This window comes from Uloborus diversus, chromosome 6, assembly GCF_026930045.1.
Source record: "Uloborus diversus isolate 005 chromosome 6, Udiv.v.3.1, whole genome shotgun sequence".
Lineage (NCBI taxonomy): Eukaryota > Metazoa > Arthropoda > Arachnida > Araneae > Uloboridae > Uloborus > Uloborus diversus.
Window position 1 is genome coordinate 70,418,719 of NC_072736.1, and position 20,426 is coordinate 70,439,144.

The 20,426-nt window shown below is 32.6% G+C and overlaps 1 protein-coding gene across 1 annotated transcript in view; it reads right to left on the minus strand.

Moving 5' to 3' along the window:
• Positions 1-11,528: 11,528 nt before the first annotated feature.
• The window catches only part of LOC129224803 (beta-1,3-glucosyltransferase-like), a 61,881-nt gene continuing 52,983 nt past the window's right edge, over positions 11,529-20,426 (minus strand). Inside the window, exons 10-11 of the mRNA XM_054859352.1 lie at positions 15,868-16,009; positions 11,529-12,388 (exon numbers count right to left, since the gene is read on the minus strand). Of these exons, the coding sequence (XP_054715327.1) occupies positions 12,245-12,388; positions 15,868-16,009 (286 nt within the window). The 3' untranslated portion in view covers positions 11,529-12,244. The remainder of the gene's footprint in view (positions 12,389-15,867; positions 16,010-20,426) is intronic.

Genomic DNA, 20,426 nt, shown 5'->3' on the forward strand with positions numbered 1-20,426 from the left:
TGTCTTAAAAGCTTTGTATAATTTTTATACTGATTAAATTGAAAAAAAAAAAAAAAAATAGGTTATCATAAAACTTAAAGCTACTCGACTTTCCAATATGAAAATTATTGTCTTATTTATAAACACACTAAAGACTTCGACTGAAAACAAGATATTAACAGATATAGGGTTTTATTGTTGAAATTTTATTTCATAAAGATATTTGCATACAGCTGTGTTATAGCCTTAAGATACAACTTCAAAGAAATCTAACAGTGCTTTATGAAAATTTTTATACTTATGGAGCTACCATCTTTTTCCATTATAACACACTGAAAGGCAGTACAAGCTTCTTGGGGTCTTGAAGCATCAGTTTGGTTATAAAATTTCTAACTTGTCTCTGAAAATTTGTGTTGTACAAAAACAGTTCTCATATTGATTATGATTGCTTGTATAAATGTTTTTTTTTATGACTATATCAAGATTTAAAAAAAATGTAGTAATTACAGCTTTTTTACAAATCATTTGAAAATAATGAAACATACTACTTAATTTTACTTTTCCAGATTAAATATACTTTTTACGAGATTCTGTTGAATTATTTTAACAGTTCTCAAAGCATAATATTTGCTAAATGAATAGTGCTTTAGAGAACATCAGCAATTAGTATAAATCTTTCTGAAATGCTAAACTTAAATGTAAAACATTTAAATCTAAATCCAAAAGTATTGAAATCTAGTTCTTCAGATATGTTTTAAAGACATTTTTAATTGTGTATAATCTTTTGCATGCTTATCATTTATTTTGTTTCTGTTAATGACTTCGTTTAGCAATGTTATATTTATTTTACCTTATAATGTGCAATTTCTCCATATTGCAACTATAAAGGTAGTAAAATTATTTATTGGATATTTTATAGATGTGTGTATTCCATAAAAAGTATAATGAAATAAAATTATTTCAGCTAAGACATGGTTTTATTACTGTTTACTGTCTCTGTATAATCGAAGCATCTTTTATAATTAAAAAACTGAGCGTATCTATGTTATGTACCTATCTATATCCGAGTTACTTCTCCCGAACGTCAGTGAACTCACCATCGAACCAGGTATCGATAGATTGTAATTTCCACGTCTTTACGTTTGGCTATTTAACATAATCCTCTGATAATAATTAGTGGAGATATTAATTAAAACTATTATATGATACTTAGATTGACATAAAATCCCAATTTTTTGAAGGCTTTCCTCCATTTAAATTATTATTCAGTGCTTTATCTCAACTTTCCGTAACAATGCTTTCATTAAAATTTGTAGCGTGAAGAAAATCATTGAGAAGAAAGATCTGTTGCCATTTTTTCCCCCTTGAGCATGAACAAATAAAATTCTGGCATTTGTTTTGAGGCTTTTCCTGTAATCGAGGGATTTAAAATACTTTTGGTTATTTTTCCCCGATCTGCTGCAAAATTTTATTTATTAATTTTTTTTGTTCAAGCCCGATAGTTGAACATGCGTCGCTTGACATAACTTTTATTTTCGAGATAGACTGTGCAAAGCCAGGTGATGCAGCTTGTTGCAGATTATTTATTGAATTTTTGAATTATTAAAATGTTGAAAAGAAACCAAAACTGATAAGATGTAGCTGTTAATTTTTAAAAAAAGTCTGATAAGTTAAATATTAAATTTGTTTTTTTCACTTATTTTCTCTATTATGTTATGTGTGTAAATTTAATAAATTCTTGTACAGTACAACCTCGCTTTTCCAGACTAACTGGGACCAAAGGCGATCTGTATAATCTGTCTAGTATGATTAATATCCAGACAAACTTCATTAAAATAAAAAACATTGTTTTGGAGATGAAATTACATATAATTGCGCTTACAAGACATTAATTTCTCGTGTAATTTCTTAACAAATAATTGGCCCACTGTCTTCTTTTTAAAACATGTGTGGCACTTGAATGAAGTTACTCAATCACATGGTCACACAAACACTTTATCATTTATAGAATGTTTAGTGTCAGGGCCGGATTTGGAAGTGTGGGGTCCCGGGGAAACGAAGGAGTGGAGGGGAGGCCCCTAATCAAGGTTCGAAAAGATCATCATATTTTCGAAAATATCCGATTCTTTGATATATATCTGAATATTTTGATATATATATATATGTATATATCCGATATTTTCGACCCGTGAAAGTTAGGATATTTTGCAAAAAATTTATTGTGGGGGGCCCCTTTGTTATGGAGGTCCCGGGGCAGCAGCCCCGCCTGCCCTCCCCTAAATCCGGCCCTGTTTAGTGTACTTGCAATCTTGCTATTAGGGGTCACACTAGGGAAAAAAGTAAGGTGGAATCTCCCACTCTGATCAAAATATTAAGTTGAATTTTTAAAAACTGAAGGGGAGTGTTTTTTTTTCTTTCTTTTTTGTAGTGATTGAAAATTTTTGATAAATATTTTATATGAACAAAGTATTTACATTCATGTAGCACAAAACTTATTTAAGGAGCATAACATCAAAAGAGAATTCCAATCCGTTTGCTGAAATAAATGTGCATCTTAATATTTTAGATAGAAACTTTTTTTTAAAGAAAAATTAAGAATAAAATCTCTTTAATTGCTGCTACATAGACAAGATTCTTTCTTTAAATCAATCATTTACTTCATGCTGCAGAAATGAAGTTCTCTCAGTTGTTATAAAAGGGGGGGGGGGGGAACGCCGAAAAATTCAATTTTGCTGACAAAAGCATTTTGGTGCAGCTTTGATGCAAAATGAGTTCAAAAATGTGGATCATTATATTTGACACAATTGCATGAAAATTTTAAATTTTTTTATCTTTTCTCAAACACATGTAAACTAGTATGTTGTGGCCATCACGAAACTTTCTTCTATATTTTTCTCTTTTTTTTTCTGATCCCTCCCCATGCTTGACGAGGAAGCAATATTCCCAACAAAAACAAAATTACACATGCAAAAACTTGACGACCATCCCAATGTCTGAATTTTTGCAAAAGCAAAGCAAAGAGCAAAAATTGAAAGTTATTTTAAAAGCCTTGCTCGAATTAATTACAAATATTTTATTTGTTAACAAACATAAGATGGCAACAGTTAAACATTTTAAATTATTGAGGTAATATTTCCGATCATTTCCATACAATTAAAATCACGAGAAATACACAGACGACAATCTATTGCGATTTATCTTTCTTATTGTTGCATTAATAAAGCTATTTTTATTCGCAAAAAAAAAAAAAAATCAACACCTCTTGAAGCGATTGGCGTCAAAATTGAACCAAAGCCTCTTTACATATGGATTCACATATATTTCGAATTTCAACCAGAACGTAGCATTACTTCATGAGATAGGGCACTCACAATGGAAAAAAAAGAACGGGTGATTGCGCTACCCAATTTTTAGCTGTTGACACCAAAAAAAATTCGGCTCTTATAATCACTAAGGGCTACTTGCCGATAACTTTTTCTTTCATTCCGTTCATTATTTCTTGAGATACAGCAGTCACAATTGACGACAAAAAACGTTCTATAGCTCAACCCCCCCGTTTGAGTTATTGACACCAAAATTAAATCAGCACCTGTTCCTGTTAATAGCAACATATGGACCAAATTTTGTTTGAATCCGCCAGTTACTTCCTGAGGAATAGCAAGCACGCGTAACTCAAAAAATGTCCCATTGCTCCACCCCCCTTGGGGGAATTCGTGCCAAAAACCAATGGGCACAAGTTCGCATAGGGGCACATATGTGTACCAAATTTCGTCCGATTTCATGCGGTAGTTTTTGCTGTAGAGTGGCCACAAAAAACTGATCACACACAGACGTGACACACACACATACACAGTACACACACAGACAGACATTTTCCAAAAATAGTCGAAATGGACTTAGCACACCTCAAAACGTTCGAATCGGTCAAAATTCGAAATTTGAAAATTTGCACGAATCCAATACTTTCTTCTATATATTAGATATAGAAGAAAGTAAAAATGTACTTTCATTTAGTTTCATGTTTGCATTTTGCATACGTAATTGATATATTTAAGCTGCTAAAGACTTAATTTAACACCTTAAATAAATAATTTGATAATTTTAGGTGAAAAAATACCGCAATATATTTTTTGCACTTATTATTACAGTTTATTCCATACATAATCCAGTCAATAGGTAGAAAAAAAGGGCTTGCCTTACAAAAAATGGGTTCAAAGATTTTATTTTTTAAATTTGTGTATATTAGTGCCAATATGAAAAAACCAAGTTATCCAACACGAAAGATCTCGGAAGAAGTTTTGGGGGCCAAATCCCCCCAAAATTTGTCTTTTTGTAGTATTTTCAAAATATCTCGAAAATGGGTAAAATTACAACAATACTTCCAATACAAATGTTAGAGAGGATTAAATTTCCTACAACTTTTGTCATTACAACATTTTTGTAGCATGAAAAGCAAGCGAGTTACAACTTCTTGAAAGTCACACTTTTTCTGAACCCCTCAGCCAAGTGCGTGAAAGCGCATCGGATAACGGAGGAAAAAAAGGAGAAACGCCGGCAGTCTGACCTTGGAAATGATTTGTCTTTCGCAGCTGAGGGTAAATGCCTCCGTTCCCTTTAACTTAAACAAAACACCCCCATTCTATCACCCCCCCTTTTTTTTCTCTCCAAATGAGATGAATCGACTTAATAGCTACTCATGTTGGTCACTTCAGAGTTCGAGCGAGAGTATGTATTATCAATCTGTGTGTTCTGTATTGCAATTTTTTTTCCCTTGAAATGATTACGCCTGACCAAGGTGTTTTTTTTATTATTATTATCATTTGCAAAATCAGTTTGAATGAAGGAGAAATACAGATTGTAAAGGAGAAGAGAATAGAAAATCTTCAAAGATGCAGCGCAAAACGTCAAACTGAAGAACATCAGTGTTTTTTGAAGGATTTAAAAGAATTGACAATTCACAAATGCCTGTCACAAATGCTATATCAATGAGCAATCAATCTCTTCCCTTGAAGTAATGGTTGAACCTAACATGTTAACTAAATTCCTCAAGAAAGATTCCTGGCAAATTATAACAAGAATCGTCTTGTTCAACTTGTTCAACAGACATATTTCGAAGAGTGTGGCATTGAAGTCAGGCAGACTCAAGAAGATGCCGACTTACTTACTGCTCTTCCAAAAGCGAAGGAAATTGAAAAGGTTGTTGTAGTGGGCGAGAGGATGTAGATCTATTGGTGTTGATGACAGCTTTAGGACAGCCTATCAGCAACTTGTTCCTTTTAAAACCTGGAAGAGGGAATGCTTGTGATTTGTTTTTTTCCCCACTAAATCTTTTAAGTTTGACCCCAGCAATATTCTTTTCATCCATGCGTTTAGTGGGTGTGATACGACTTCGGCAATCTTTGGCCAAGGCAAAATTAAGTTGTACAAAATAGTCAAAAACTTCTGAAATTAAAGAAGCTATTGAAGTATTTATGGACCCAATCAGTCATCTTGACGCCGTAGCTGCAGCTGGAGAAAACATTCTGAAAATATTATACACAGGTAACCTAAAGTATTTGAACCTATCTTTGGATACTTTGCGATTTAACCTTTTTATAAAACTAGTGTATAGGTCTAAAACAAATCTTGCAGGGCTACCTCTGATGTGCGATGCTGGACATTATCACTCATATCGGTGCTATCACCAAATTCAAAGTTGGTTGGGAAACATAATTGATCCAGAGAAATGGGGTTGGGAACGCAGAACGCAAGGCTAATGCCTGTTGACACGAAAAGAGATTCAGTTACTCAGAATCTTTTGAAGATTATACTTTGTACCTGCAAGAAAAATTGTACTGGAGCCTGTTCTTGTCGCAAGGCAGGTTTAAAATGCTCTAGTATGTGCAAACACTGCAGTGGCACAAATTGTGAAAATGTTGCAGAAATTTCATCTTTGAATGAGACTACTGAAGCAGATGATTTGTTCCAGGAGCTTTTGGAATTACCGCAACAAGGAGATGAACAATTAAAGGACCACAGTTTCTTTCTACAGGGTTCATACCCTTTAGGCAGAAAAAAATTCAAGCACTTTTCAAGTACTTTTCAAGGTAAAAAATTTTGTTTTCAAGGCAATATCATAAATTTGTACTAAAAATATTGTATGCAGATTTCATTTACTACAAACACATAGAAATAAGGCAATAATACAAAAAAGTATAGGAAAACAAAATTGCTTTTTCTACAACGAGAGACATTTTGATGAAAGATCTACTGCGTTGAAAGTTTTTCTGAAAATGTTTGAAAAGTTTGGTCATAAAGAGAAGCAGATACCAAGAGGTTTAATTTTGAGGTTTTTCAAAGGTTGCAGCAGTCAGAGGTTTGTATATTTTCTAGAACTGGCAAATTAATACTTTATAAAAAAAAAACTTTCATAAGTGCTTTTAACTTTTATGGGAAGAAACTAAAATACCCAAGTTCAATGGCATTGCCAGAGAGGAGTTTTTGAAGTCCCCCCCCCCCCCCGTTCCCGGTTTCAACACTTATTTCCAATATCTATACAGTGGTTTATTACACTATAAGGGCGGTTAGGACAAAAACACTACCCAGAAAGTTATTTCAGTTTGCACTATTAAGTTCTAAAAATATCAGGTTTTCAAATCATTTATAAGTATGCAAATCAATTATTCGTATGTATTTATTAGCTGTTCAGCCAATAAGGCATTTCAACTGTCCTCGAGTAAATTTAAAAATTAGGAAGCAAGAAAAGTTTATGAAAGTCCACAGTCCAGTCTCTACACCTCAAAATATACAAAAGCAGCTTAAGCAGTGATAAATACTCTGAATGCAAACTTGAGCCTATTCAGCTTTCATTGATTAACTTGCAATAGACAATAAATGTGCAAGTTCAGATTTATAGAGCCATATTTCGAAATTGAAAAGATTCACAAGAAGTTGACATATATTATGACAAAAGTAGTTTTATTTTGGGAAAAAATGGGTTACTGTTGAAATTAGAATTTAAATTTAGAAAGGCAATAATATTCAGGTGTAATTGTGATTTGTGAGTTCATAAAAAATTACCTGAAAGTTTCAAAGAGCAAAATGGGGCGAGGGGGGGGGGGAATAATTTTTAAAACTAAGCCCCCTATTACTTGAATATACATATGTACAGCAATAACTTTTGCTATGCATACAATTCATAAAATAGTTTATCAAGTCAAAATATTCTGCATAGAAATACCATGCCCAGTGCCTGTTGATAACCAGCAACAGGCACTGGGCCTAGCTAGGCTGGTACTGGTCAATTTATTAGATCCAAATGAAGATGAATGACCCTCCTTAAGCTATCTACCCCTTTGCTGATTAAAGCCTCTTTCAGTAAGCTCCAAGTACCCACAACCTTAATAAAGTAGTAATTTTGAACATTTGAGGAAAAGGGGAAAATTGGAGATATAGGGAGATAAAAGTATAAAAACGAACACTACACGATTTCAAGTGAATAATCATAACACAACCACCCCTGTTATACACCTTATTTATTTTAGCAGACATAAAAAAATGATGTACTTATAAATAAAATTATATAAATCAACTTTATATTTAAAATACAAACTTTAAGTTAATTTGTTAGGTGCTCAACTGCTGAAATTTAATTTTTTTTTTTAAAAATCTGTTATGACCAAAAATTAGGTAAAGATAATCATTCAAAATTGCAAAAATAAATAAGCAAATAATTAAACAAGACCAAGGTAATAAATTCTTTAACTCTTTAGTTATTAAAATAAAAAATAAAATAAGCTAATCTGATGTAGCAGTGTCAAAATAACTACTAATTGCCAAAAATATAAAAATATTTACAAATACAAAAGGATTGAAATCTCAAACAAGGGAAGCAAATTTTCGCGAATTAAGTTTAATGTTGTCATGTTTCCCATAAAATAAACTTATATTTTACTGAAATTAAACATAAAATATGCTAATCTACGGTAGCAAATATGAAAATAACATCCGATTAGAGAATATATTTAAATATTTGCAAGATGCAAAAAGATTGAAATTTCAAACACGAGAAGCCATTTTTCGTAAAGTCTGAGTTTGTTCGACGTGGTATGTTTCCCATGAAATAAATTTATTTGTTTTTTATTAAAATTAAACAAAAAATATACTAATCTAAGGTAGCATATGCGAAACTAACATTTGATTAGCCAAAATATTTAAATATTTGCAGGATGCAAAAAGATTGAAATTTCAAACACAAGAGAAATTTTCCGCGAAACCCGAGTAAGTTCAATGTTGTCATTGTTTCCAAATTAATATCTTTGTTAATTAATGAAATTAAACAAAAAAATAAACTAATCTAAGGTACCATATGTCAAAATATCTTTCGATTGTAAAAAACATCAAAATATTTACAAGATGCAAAAGGATTGAAATCCCAAACACGGAAGCAATTTTTCGCGATGTTGCATACTGAACACATGTTCAGAAAATTGCATTGGTGAAATACTTTTTTAAAACTTCTAAGCACAATTCGTTGATTTTTGAGAGAATTTAAGCACTAAGAAACTTTTTCAAGGTTTTAAAACTTTTTCAAGGTTTTCAAGCACTTGAAAATGAACCTTTTTTTTCAAAGCACTTTTCAAGGTTTTTCAAGGGCATACGAACCCTGTTCTACCCCCTACAGATTCTGAACCGGGAGAACCTGGGCCTTCAAGACGGCTTCGAAGAAGATAAACAGCTATTTTGTTGTCCTTTCTCTATTTGCATTAAGGTCGAATGAATCTCCCTGTAATTTAGATGTATGTATTAAGCTTCTACAGTTGGATTTTCATTTTGAAAGATAATTCTTTTGGGTTTTTGATGCCTCAAAAAGTCAGTTTCTGCAGAATTTTTTCAAAGTGTTCATTATTTATTACTATTGTACCTTCATTTATGCATTATTATGTCTATTGTGTGCTTATTATCCCCCTAATATATATTCATTCACATTTATATTTAAATATCGCATTTTCGCTTGTAATAGAACAGATGGTACAAATTATGTGCTTTAAATGAATGAGAAGAATATGTAATTCAATTACAAACTGCAACATAAATCATATGTTATTGGAGTCTGATGAAGACTACCTCTGTCAGCCCAGAAATATTAGTTCGTGAGCGGTGGGGGAGGATTTATTATTATCATTGTATCAGAGCATAGGATGCATGATTGTGTTGATTGTTTGCTATTAGCTGCCTAATATAAATTCCTTCACGTTAATATTTAAAAATCACATCTTTGTTTGCAATAATTGGATTAGAATGTACGAATTATATGCCTCAAATGAATGTATATATTGTGTAATCCAGTTACAAACTGCAATATATCATCTGTTATTGGAGTCTGATACCCGTGTCAGATCAGAAATGTTAGTTCGTGAGCAGCGGGATAGGTTTTTTTTTTATTATTGCATCATCGGATGTGCTTTAAATGAATGTGTATATATGTATTTCAGTTTCATAATACATCGTCTGTTTTTGGAGTCTAGTGGGAACTAATCTGTTAGCCAGAATCGCTACTCTGTGCCCAGCGGGGGGGGGGGGGGGGTGAGCAAGAAACTCAAACTACTTTAACTGTCGATAAACTCTATGAAACTAACGTTTCTATTCAAGTTCTAATAATTATAATGCCTTGCTTTCGGTGTGAAAGCTTTTTTTTTTCGGAGTGAAGGAAAACTGATTATTTTCAAAGTGCTATAGCAAGCTTGCTATTTGCGCTACAAAAAAGTTATAAATACAAAGGATGAAGTTTTATGTTTTTTAAACTTTCTATTTAATACTTTTTTCTAAGTTGAACCATTTCTGGAGATATTTTGGAAAAAACAAAAAAAGTCATAAATTTTTGTGGTTTTTCGGCCCCCAAAAGTTCTCCCGGGTCTTTCGTGTTGGATAACTTGGTTTTTCCATGTTGGCACCAATATGTACAAATTTTTTAAAAAAAAAATCTTTGACCCCATTTTTGCAAGGTAAAATGTATCTATTGACTGGACTAATAAAGCAGTCAGCAGAATGCATTCTACTGTGAAACAGGGTAAGGTCACTTGCCTTGTTGGATTCTTATTCTGCCATGCTAAGTACAAAAGTCGTATCTGCATCCGAGTTCAAAATGAGAAATTGTCGTTTGAAGTTGTGTGCCTCTATATATTTGATGCAGATGCAACTTTTTCAGAATTTTTAAAAAAATATTTTGCATTCACAAATGAGAATAAAACATTGTATTTAGGTAAAATATGTGACAAAGAATCACTAGGTGACCATAGCTAAATTTTGATAAAAGTGCATATACGACTTTTGTGCTTAGAATGGTAGTATTGTGAATTAGAAGAGACTATGTCAAGATTTAGCCTGGGTAAGTTCATTTTCATGATGTTTTTGATTCCGTATTACCGACTGAACCCTTATAGCTTATGAAAGATGTTAAACATGTGGCTATTTTGTTTACAACAAAGTTATGCTTCAAACAAAATCTTTTTTAGTAGATTTTATAAAGACAGAATGTACAAAATATGTTTTATTTAAAAATTTACAAATGTGTGATACATAACTTATATTAAATCGAAAAAAAAAATATTTACATATGATATGGATTAGTGATGTTCCGGATATCCGTATCCGTATCCGCGGATATCCGAGCGAAAATAAAGATCTGTATCCGTATCCGTTACTTTTTTGACGGATCTTAAATGGATCATTTCTACACTAAAATTTTTTCAATATTTGAATGAAAGACTCTTAAGTTCCGTTTAAATTAGGTTTTATTCTCTATTTAAATTATAAGTTAGTATTTCAGAAGCCAATTTGTACCCCCCCCCCCCCCCCCCCCGTTGCAAAAAGGAAGGGGAAATAAGTTTTAAAAGTGTGTATCAGTGTGTCTTTTGTGGCATCGTAGCTACTAAACAGATGAACCGATTTTGATAGTTCATTTTTCGTTCAAAAGATGACTTGATCGAAAGTGTTCTTAGTTTGGCCTCGTTTTCATAGAACTTTAATTACCGGAGATATCAATCAAAAACCGATTTAACGTTTTTTATAATTATGGTAGTAAAAATTTACCCGTACATTAAAAAAATGCTGGCCCTAATTGAAAGAACAAAGTTTTCTGCGTTTGATATTTATTTGAAACTTCCAACATATATACAGTAGGAGCTATAATCTTAAGTAAATTTTAAATGCAATTTTAAGCCTTTTTACGCGTGATTGGTAGCGATTTCATAATCGGAAGATAAGGAGAAAAAGCTTAATGATTTAAAATTTTTTCCTGCTGTCCAGTGGCGTAGCTAGACCCGACTTTCGGGGGGGGGGGGGGGTACTTCTTTTATTTAAAATTTTTTCCTGCTGTCCAGTGGCGTAGCTAGACCCGACTTTCGGGGGGGGGGGGGGGGGTTACTTCTTTTATATATATATGTATAATCGCTTGGAATTTTTTCCTTTTCTTCTTTTTTTTTCTTTCTCTTCTCTCTTCTTTTTCTCTTTTTTTTGAGACTAACTTTTCGGGGGGGGGTGTCCCCAAAACCCCCCCTAGCTACGCCCCTGCTGCTGTCAGTTCATATTTGTTAACAAATGTGTGTTCTGACACACGAAATTCATCTTAATGTGAGGTCGGCTCTCTGAGACATGTTTTGATTTTTTAATTTTTAATTTAATATTAGTTTTTGTTATTGATTTTGGTTTCTGTTATTTTTCATTTTTGTTTTTCTCGGCATTCTTTAAAAAAAGGGAAACTAAATTCTCTATTTACTGTTTGTTAAGGTGTTCCCAACTCTGAATTTCGACGGTCGTAGAAGTTCGGTGGAATGGGTCAGACCTGCATTAATGCTCAGATGGAATGTGAAAAATTATTTCAAGCTTACTCGGTAGATGTAGGATACAGGAGCAAGAGTGTAAAGCTGCTACTGGACATGCTAGAAATAATTTTTCCCATTTTATTTCAGCATAAATGCAGTGCTGACAGATTCCTTCCAACTCTCCCTCAATTTTAACGAAGATTTCTTTAAAGAGTAAATCATAGCCTTGATTATATTTTTACCGCAGTTGACATTCTTTGAAGAAACTGCCATTATTCTGACGGGAATACCTTCCGCAACAAATTTTACACTTGGAATTGGGTAAAAAAAAAATGAGATCCGTATCCGCGGATCTTGACACTAATGATCCAGATCCGTATCCATGGATCTACTTTTTAACGATCTGGCACATCACTAATATAGATACAAAATGTTTAACCTAAGTATTAGAAATGGAATTTAATTTACAGTTCAACATGCTGGTATCTTGTCATGTTGTCTTTCAACCACGTAGAATACACATAATAAGGGTCGATCATCCAATGCTTATGAAAAGATATCTGCTTAAATGGCTTTAAAAGGTCAAAAGAGTAATCAGTAGGCCTTGCCTATATGAAGACATAAAATGTGTTTTAATCAATGCATCAAAAAATTCTGTAAGCAGTTTATATTTATACTTAAAACAGAATACATAGTAATATGTATACACTAAAAATAGCTGAACTTTTTTGTGAGATTTTTAAAAAACGTGGTAATATGTTTTAAAGCTATAACTTATTAAAAATAGGATCAATTTAACTCAATATGGTATAAACTGTAAAGTTGACTTCTTTTTTCAGGTGCAGAATTAATCCTATACCATATACAGTACAACTTCGATATCTCACATCTCTCGGGACGGGGTGGGGGGGGGGGAATTCGAGATATGGAGTTTTTGAGTTATCAAGGTTTTAAAATAATTACCACTAGTAACTCACAATTACACACACGTACACTATATGCATTTATATATCGCGCACATATATGTACTATGGGACCACTTCAAATTACAATCAATAAAGTAATCTTCAATATTTTACTAGATTTGAAATTTTATAATTGTCGAAAGTGCACAGGATGAGATTTTGAAATGAACAACAATTTTAACTTGGTTTTTTCACCTAAAAATTTAAAAATTCTAATTTTATCTTCAACCAGTAACCCCACATTCAAAAAGTTCTCAGCAGCCATTTTGTAGGAGTTAAAAAAGCAAAACGATGAAAATGAGGAGCGCATTTTCCATTTTCACTTGAAAACTGACGGACGAAAAATTGCCCCCCTTTCTTCAAAGTGGACAACAAATGCACAAAGATTCAAAACTCTGGGGGAAACACAGCACCTCCCTCATACCAACACTCCCTTATTATCTTGCCCCAATCCTCTGTTCACAAAATTTCCAAGAAAAGGGATGAAAAACATTGAGCAATTGTCACTAGAACTGGTTTTACTACAAAAGTTGCCAAAGAAAAATGTCGATTGAAACTTGTTTCTGTGCAAAAATTTTGACATATCAAGGGTGTTGAAAAATAAATTTCGAGATAATTATGGAAAATACATAGGAGTTTTATACAAAATGCTCAGGAAATTTTTTTTTGAGACATCAAGGGTTTCAGATAAGGAGGTTCGAGATATCAAGGTTTGACTGTATATCAACCTCTATAAGTTGACTACCTGTCTAAGTTGAGTACTAAAGTACTGCAGTCAAGTGGTCACCTTACACAGGTTTTTTTGTTTTGAACAGTAGACCAATTTCTTCACAGACTTTTTAAATTTGGTTAGGGGATGTTCTTTAGCACCTGTATCACAGCTGGTTGAATGGTAGGAACATCATTGTAAAAAGCTCCTTTCATGGAAGTTTTCACTTTCTGGAACAGAAAATAGTCACACAGTGATAGATCATTTGAATGTAGAGGGTGATTGAGAACACAAATCTGTTTTCTGTTCTTGAAGTTGAAAACTGCTTCTTTCCTTGTCAGCTAACAATGAAATCATTACGAATCCCGGGAATGAAAGGCCAGAATTGTACAGAAAATCTGCTGAATGATAAAGTAAATTTATCTCACCAGCAAGAGTCCGCAGCCATGGTGCGGTTCAACTTGTAAATTGAGAAACCTTCAGTTTAAGAGGTGAACCGCACCTTGGCTGTGGACTCTCGCTGATGAGATAAATTTACTTTATTTAACAGTTTGTAAGCACTCTCAGCTTCAATGAGATTACATTGGCCTCCAGCTCGGTTATTCACTATTCTAGGCTGATGAATCCACAACAAGAACAACACTGCAGTCTCTCTCTGGATGTGATAACTAAGCTGTTAGTATATTGCATGTAGTTCTGCCGTAGCCCAAACTGAATTACTGCTTTTAGCCCTAACTGAATTACTGCCCTAACTGAATTACTGCTTAGAATTACTGCTTATTACTCAAGCTTTGTTGTGAATTTATAAGTTCAACCGTGCCATGGCTGCAGACCCCTGCTGAGGAAATAGATTTACTTCATCTACCAGTTTGTTGGAACTGGACATTTCCAATTTCTGAAAATTCTCAATCTATTCTATCAAATTGAGGAAAAAAAGAAAAGTGTAAGACACTTGAGCATTGATGATAAAATATAGAGCGGCGATCAAGTTAGTTACATAGGTGAAAAAACAGTACTGATTAGTAGATCAGTATGTAGAAAATGATTACCATATATGGCAAATATTAGCCAATTTGGCTTTTTTATAAATCACACTTGGCAAATTAAAAGAATATCAAAGTACAAAATATTATGTCACCTTAAAAATTTTGCGGGTAAAAATGGAGGGAACGTGTTACAAATATCCAAGTGTGGTTATACAATTGAAGCTCTTAGAATTATCGAAAGATGGTGCAGTTGTTACACGTCCGCGATTTTGGGCTAACTGTAAGTAGTGTTTTGATTATTTTCAAAACTTTTTATATGGACACCTCGGTTTGGGAGACGGAAATAGAAAACGCCATGTGCCAAAGTTTTCTGATTAGGTTGTTATTGATAGTGATTGTCTGAATCAAGGGTTCTCAAAGTGGGTACCCGGGTACCCTTAGGGGGTGCAGGGAGAGGCAAGGGTTGACGCTAAGTATCAAATTTTTGTTGTTTATGAAAAAAATGATGCAATGATTACTCATAAAATCTTACCTGGTTTCAGATGACTTACTTTACTAAAAATACTGACAAATGAGAATGGTCATTTCGCTTCATTAAAAGTCTTAAAAGGCTTTCTTTCAATAAGCAAAAAAAAAGTGGGTACCCTGTACCTACATACTTACTGATTTTTTACTCAAAATTATACAAATGTGCAAAGCACAATGCTTATCTACCTATCTACCTCTATATCATAAAATCACACACACCATAAGTGATTAGGAATGCCATGAGAAAATTCCAACTCTTCAAAGTGAGCCCTGACTTGGAAAAGTTTGGGAAACCCTGGACAAAGTGCATTATTTGTGCAGGGTTTATAAATTATATATGTATCTATTGAAATCTGAGGCACCATTCTTTTTTTTATTTTATTTTTTCAATTATAATCTTTGTAATAAGCAAAAATAATTAAAAATATTGTTTAAAAAAAGAAAAAAAATCTAAAATTTAAAGTGTCTCATTTCGAGGAAAAAATACCTTAGGCATGATGTATTATGTTTTTGTCATGAGTGAATGCCCCTCTCCCCACCCCCATGAAAATTTTCTTGCTTTTCCACTGGTTTCAAAAAAATTATCAAACTTTAATAAAAAGGAACTCTCTACTCAACAAATGCCCATGTCTTGATTTTTTTCCCTAAAAAACCTAAATAAAATTTATCCTGTGTTTCATGTAGGAAACAATTTTTGAGAAACAGAAATATTAAGTTCATAGAATGAAAAAAATGGAGTATTAAACGATCTTTTACAAAGCATGCACAAATTCTTTCAAGTTTAACATTTTTTGAAAATACAAGCAATTTACTTAGACATAAAATGCACAGTAGAGGGCTGTTATCGAACAATAATTTTTTTTTAAAAAAAGAAGTGATAAAGTAAAGAAAGATATTACCTGATGAAACAGATGAGAATGGGTGACTGGAATGTTCAACTTCTTAAGGCACATACCAATTATCATATCATCAGGTGAATCAATGGATGGACAATAACAATTTTTGACTAATGTTGTAACAGCTGGCAGTGAAAAGGCCATTCTAAATTCAAAAAAATAAATAAATAAATATAATAATAATAATAAATAAATAAATAAAGGAAAGAAAGAAAGCAAAACATAACTAAACAAAAAAGAAGGAATCCTATTTATAACATTCATGCAGAATACAAATAGATCTTTAAAAAAAAAGTAATGTGTGTAAGTGGGGAGATCATTTTCTGGTTCCAACCAAGAGCAGTTCTGAAGATAATGCTTAGGAACAAGATGAAATAAGTTTTGGAAGCTTGATGAGTAAAAATAAAATTATTTTATCCCTAACTTTAAAAGGGAGGGATATGAAAGTTCACAATTTTCACATTGATTGATTTTTTTTTTAAATTTTAATATGAATTTCAAATTTTATTACCACCTGTTTCACTAGGATTCATACAGAGGTTCAATTTCTCCATTGCCTCTTAGTTAACATTCTTTTAATGTTCAAACTTGAACAAAAAGTTAATGATTCAAAAAATTAAACATGAGAATCAGTTGTCCTGGCTAAGAGCCATGCAAATATAAAACAGTTTGGTTCAAATAAGACAATTACATCAAAAATTATTAGACATGGAGGGGAAATCCAGGGCTTGAGCTAGGGCGTGATTGCACAATTCCTGTAACCCTTTCTAAAATCTAGGGCGTGATTGCACTGTAATTCTTCCCAAAATCTAGGGCCTGATTGCACGATTTCTGTAACTCTAAAATCCCAATTAATGAAAATCTCCTTACGCGCTGTTCCCGTTCACCATTAGCAGAAATACGTTAAAAAGTCTTGAAATTTCTCATCTTGGATTTTTCTACTTTTCATATTTATTTTCAGAAAGCAGCCATTCTAAACTAAAGGCGTTACAATAATTTTCATCTTCTATGTAATTATTATCAAGGAACAGATGAACCTAGAAATATAGCCACAATGAAACAGGAAGAAAAAATTGAGATTGCTTTATTCTTTTGCGTTATTGAATGCTCTAACATCTTTGAAACTTTGATTTTAACTTCTTCAACTAGTTAATCTAATTTGAAATCCACATGGTGCCGAAGCTGCACAAAAACACTTTGGTTGGCAAGATCATTATCATTGTCATCCTTTTTTTTTAAAGGCATCGACACATTTTTATAAGAATTGAGAGTTTGTGTGTCCATGGTAAGACAAGTCTATCTGAATCAGGGGAAAAAGGAAAGCTTTAATGCGTGTTTCGCTCACTTCAATGTGACTCTGCTTAATTCACATCTGCAAAAGCCGACATCCCTGCAAACTAATAGATGAGTCCATTTCCATATGCAAACAGGATGTTACCTTTCCATCTCTTTGGTGGTCAGACTGTACTTCATTAGCACATCATTTAGTACATAATTGATTCAAAGAACGAATATTGCCTAGGTAACAGACATTAAAAGAGATTTTAATGGAAATTGTTCTTTCAAAATATAGTCAATATCGCAAAAAAAAAAAAAAAAATCCGATATGTTCTAACAAACAAATTAAACGTTTCCTATTGATGCTATGCTCATTTTTTAAATTAATTTTGGGCATGATATGCAAACATTTTGCTTAAACAAACATTTATCTAAAACGATCAAGCAATTAACTGCAAAAAAAAAAAAAAAAACCTCCCACTTTAATTTCAAAAAGTCCCACTTAAAATTTTGGACAGACTAGGAAATTTCATCTTATTTTTTTCCCTAGTGTGAACCCTAGCAACCTTTCTTTTAAATTTTCCAGTTATCAATTAAACTTCAAGAATCAATTAGTTGTAAACATATATTTATTATAAGCATACTTTAAGAAATATTAAATTTTCTTTCATGTTCTTTAATAACTTTTACACGAAAGTAACAAAAACCTTACTCTTGCTTTATTAAAATTTTCGACCAAAAAAAAAAAAAAAAAAGCTTCCGATTCCTGAGAGGCATTTTCATTATCATTCACTGTTTACAACAATATTTTTTATTATAATATAACATAATGTCAGTATAGTAAACTTTGGTTTATTTGTAGTTTTTATAATTTAAACTAAAAAAATCATTTATACAATTTTCAAAGTTCTGTAGATGCAACTATATAAACAATGTTCAATGACAATCACAGAAATTAAAAATTCTCATTATTAAATTTTAGAAGGCTTTGGGTGATTTCTATTGCTGTTTTTGAGATTCTTAAGAATCACATTCAGATTTTATTGAATACTTTTATGATGATGCTGTATCAGTACTAGTAAAGGTAACAAGGAATTTTGGATATGGTTTTTAAAAGTTCATGCTCTTGCTCTCCCAACAAACTGGCAAATCATAAAAATTGTGAGAATCCTGGCAAGTGAAACAACTCAAAAAAACAGCATTGGAGAAAATTGAGGTTTTACGCAACAGTAGTTTTAAGTGATTTAATCTCAAATATTACAATATGCTCAAAAAAACTACGATGTAATGTTTACTGGTTAGCTTTTGTTGCATTAATTAATAATGCACACATAAAGTTTCAAATTATTTCTTCTAAATTATGAAATATTGATGATGTACTAGCTGCGTCTTCCGGCTTTGCACAGTCTTGTTGAAAATAAAAGTTTTGTCAAGTGAAGCGTGTTCAACAAATCAGACAGAAAAAAAAAAAAATCTGTAAAATTTCCTGACAAATTGCAGAAAAATAACCAAAAAGGAAAATTAATTTAATTCTCCCAATAACAGGAAAATCCTCAAAACAAAAGCAAGAATTTTATTTGTTCACAGTCGAGAAAAAAAATGGTTTTTCAATTATTTTATTCATGCTAATTATAACTGAGCTCTCTGTAAACGATGAATATCGAATTGAATATTGATGTTCCTTCACTTAAAAACAGGGTTGTCAAATTTTGCCCACCTCCCACCCCGGGAAAAACTGACGAAAAAAAACCTGGAAAAAAACCGTTCCGGTGAAAATGTCATTTTGTCCATTTCATCCACTTCATCAGTAAACCGAAAGTTTTGAGTTAAAAATTTGAAGTTTGAAAATAATAAATAATTATGTAGATTTTTCCTATTTAAGTAGTATTTTAATATAAAAACAACATACATAAGTATGTAGATAAACAATTGATTGTAAAATATTTTAAAGTGAAAATAAAAAAAGTAAGATCAGTTGAAGTTTTATAGTGTGCTAATACATCAAATGAGTGTTAAAATAAATTATAATGCATGTAATAACATTTATAAAACAAGCACATCAGCAGTAAATTTTAAGATGTTTATCTGTGATATGGAGGTTTATTGCCCATAATAAGTGAATTTATAAAATTAAAAAGTAGGAATCAAAAGTTTTTAAAGGTTGGAGTTTCAAAACATTAAAAATCATATTTGAAAAAAAAAAAAAAGAAATGTTGGCATGAAGTGAAATCTGTTCTTGCAATACAAATACAAATGTGATGATCAGCAAAAAGCTCTGATTAGGCTGTTCCTAGTCAACTTCAAGGGCGCCAATAATCAAAATTGTAAAGGGGGGGGGGGGAGCTCAGATATTTTCCCCATGGTTTATCAGGATATTTTTCCGATGGAAACTGATTTCAGTGCAGATTGGAGTTATTAAAATTTGACAGCTTTAATGACTTATTCATTAACTGCTGGAAAAGAAATGTTTTTATATTTTTGCAAAGAAAAAAGTACTAAAAGCAAGGAAGTTCTAAATTCTAAGGAGGGTGAGCCCCCACTTGCCCCCTCCCCCATATGGGCGCCCTTGGTCAACTTATTAGTCCCCAATGAAGATTAATGGCCCTTTTAAAGCTAACTACCCTCTAGCCTATATTCAGTAAATTACTGCCCATTAGCCAAGGCTAAAGCAGAATTACGTGAAATACACCGCCAGCTCAGTCATTTCCAGCCGAGGACTGCAGTTTCGTGCTTATTAGCACTCATCAGCTCAGCATAGGAAAGTGACTGAGCTGGAGATGGAAAATCTGTTATGGAAACCAAAAGTGTGAAACAAACTGGTAGCTAATATAGAATTAGTGTATTATTCAGTAAATTACACCCAAGGTAATTTACTGAATATACCTTGCCTCGCGTTCAATCTTCGAGTTGAACCGAACCATTGCTTCGGTCACTCGTCTGGTCTGCTAATTCTATATTAGCTACCAGTTTGTTTCGCACTCTTGGCTTCCATAAGAGGTTTTCCATCTCCAGCTCAGTCACTTTCCTATCCCGAGCTGATGAGTGCTAATAAGCACGAAACTGCAGTCCTCGGCTGGAAATGACTGAGCTGGCGGTGTATTTCACGTACCCTCTTGCCTATTATAGCCTCTTCCGGTATACTGTTCTGAGTAACCACAACCCTACTAAAAATGTAATTTTTCTTAATTTGTATGACATTGATAGATCCATAAAATATGCTGAGTGCATAAATATTTTACTATAGGGTGGCATCAATAAAAACTCAAAAAATATAATTGTTATAA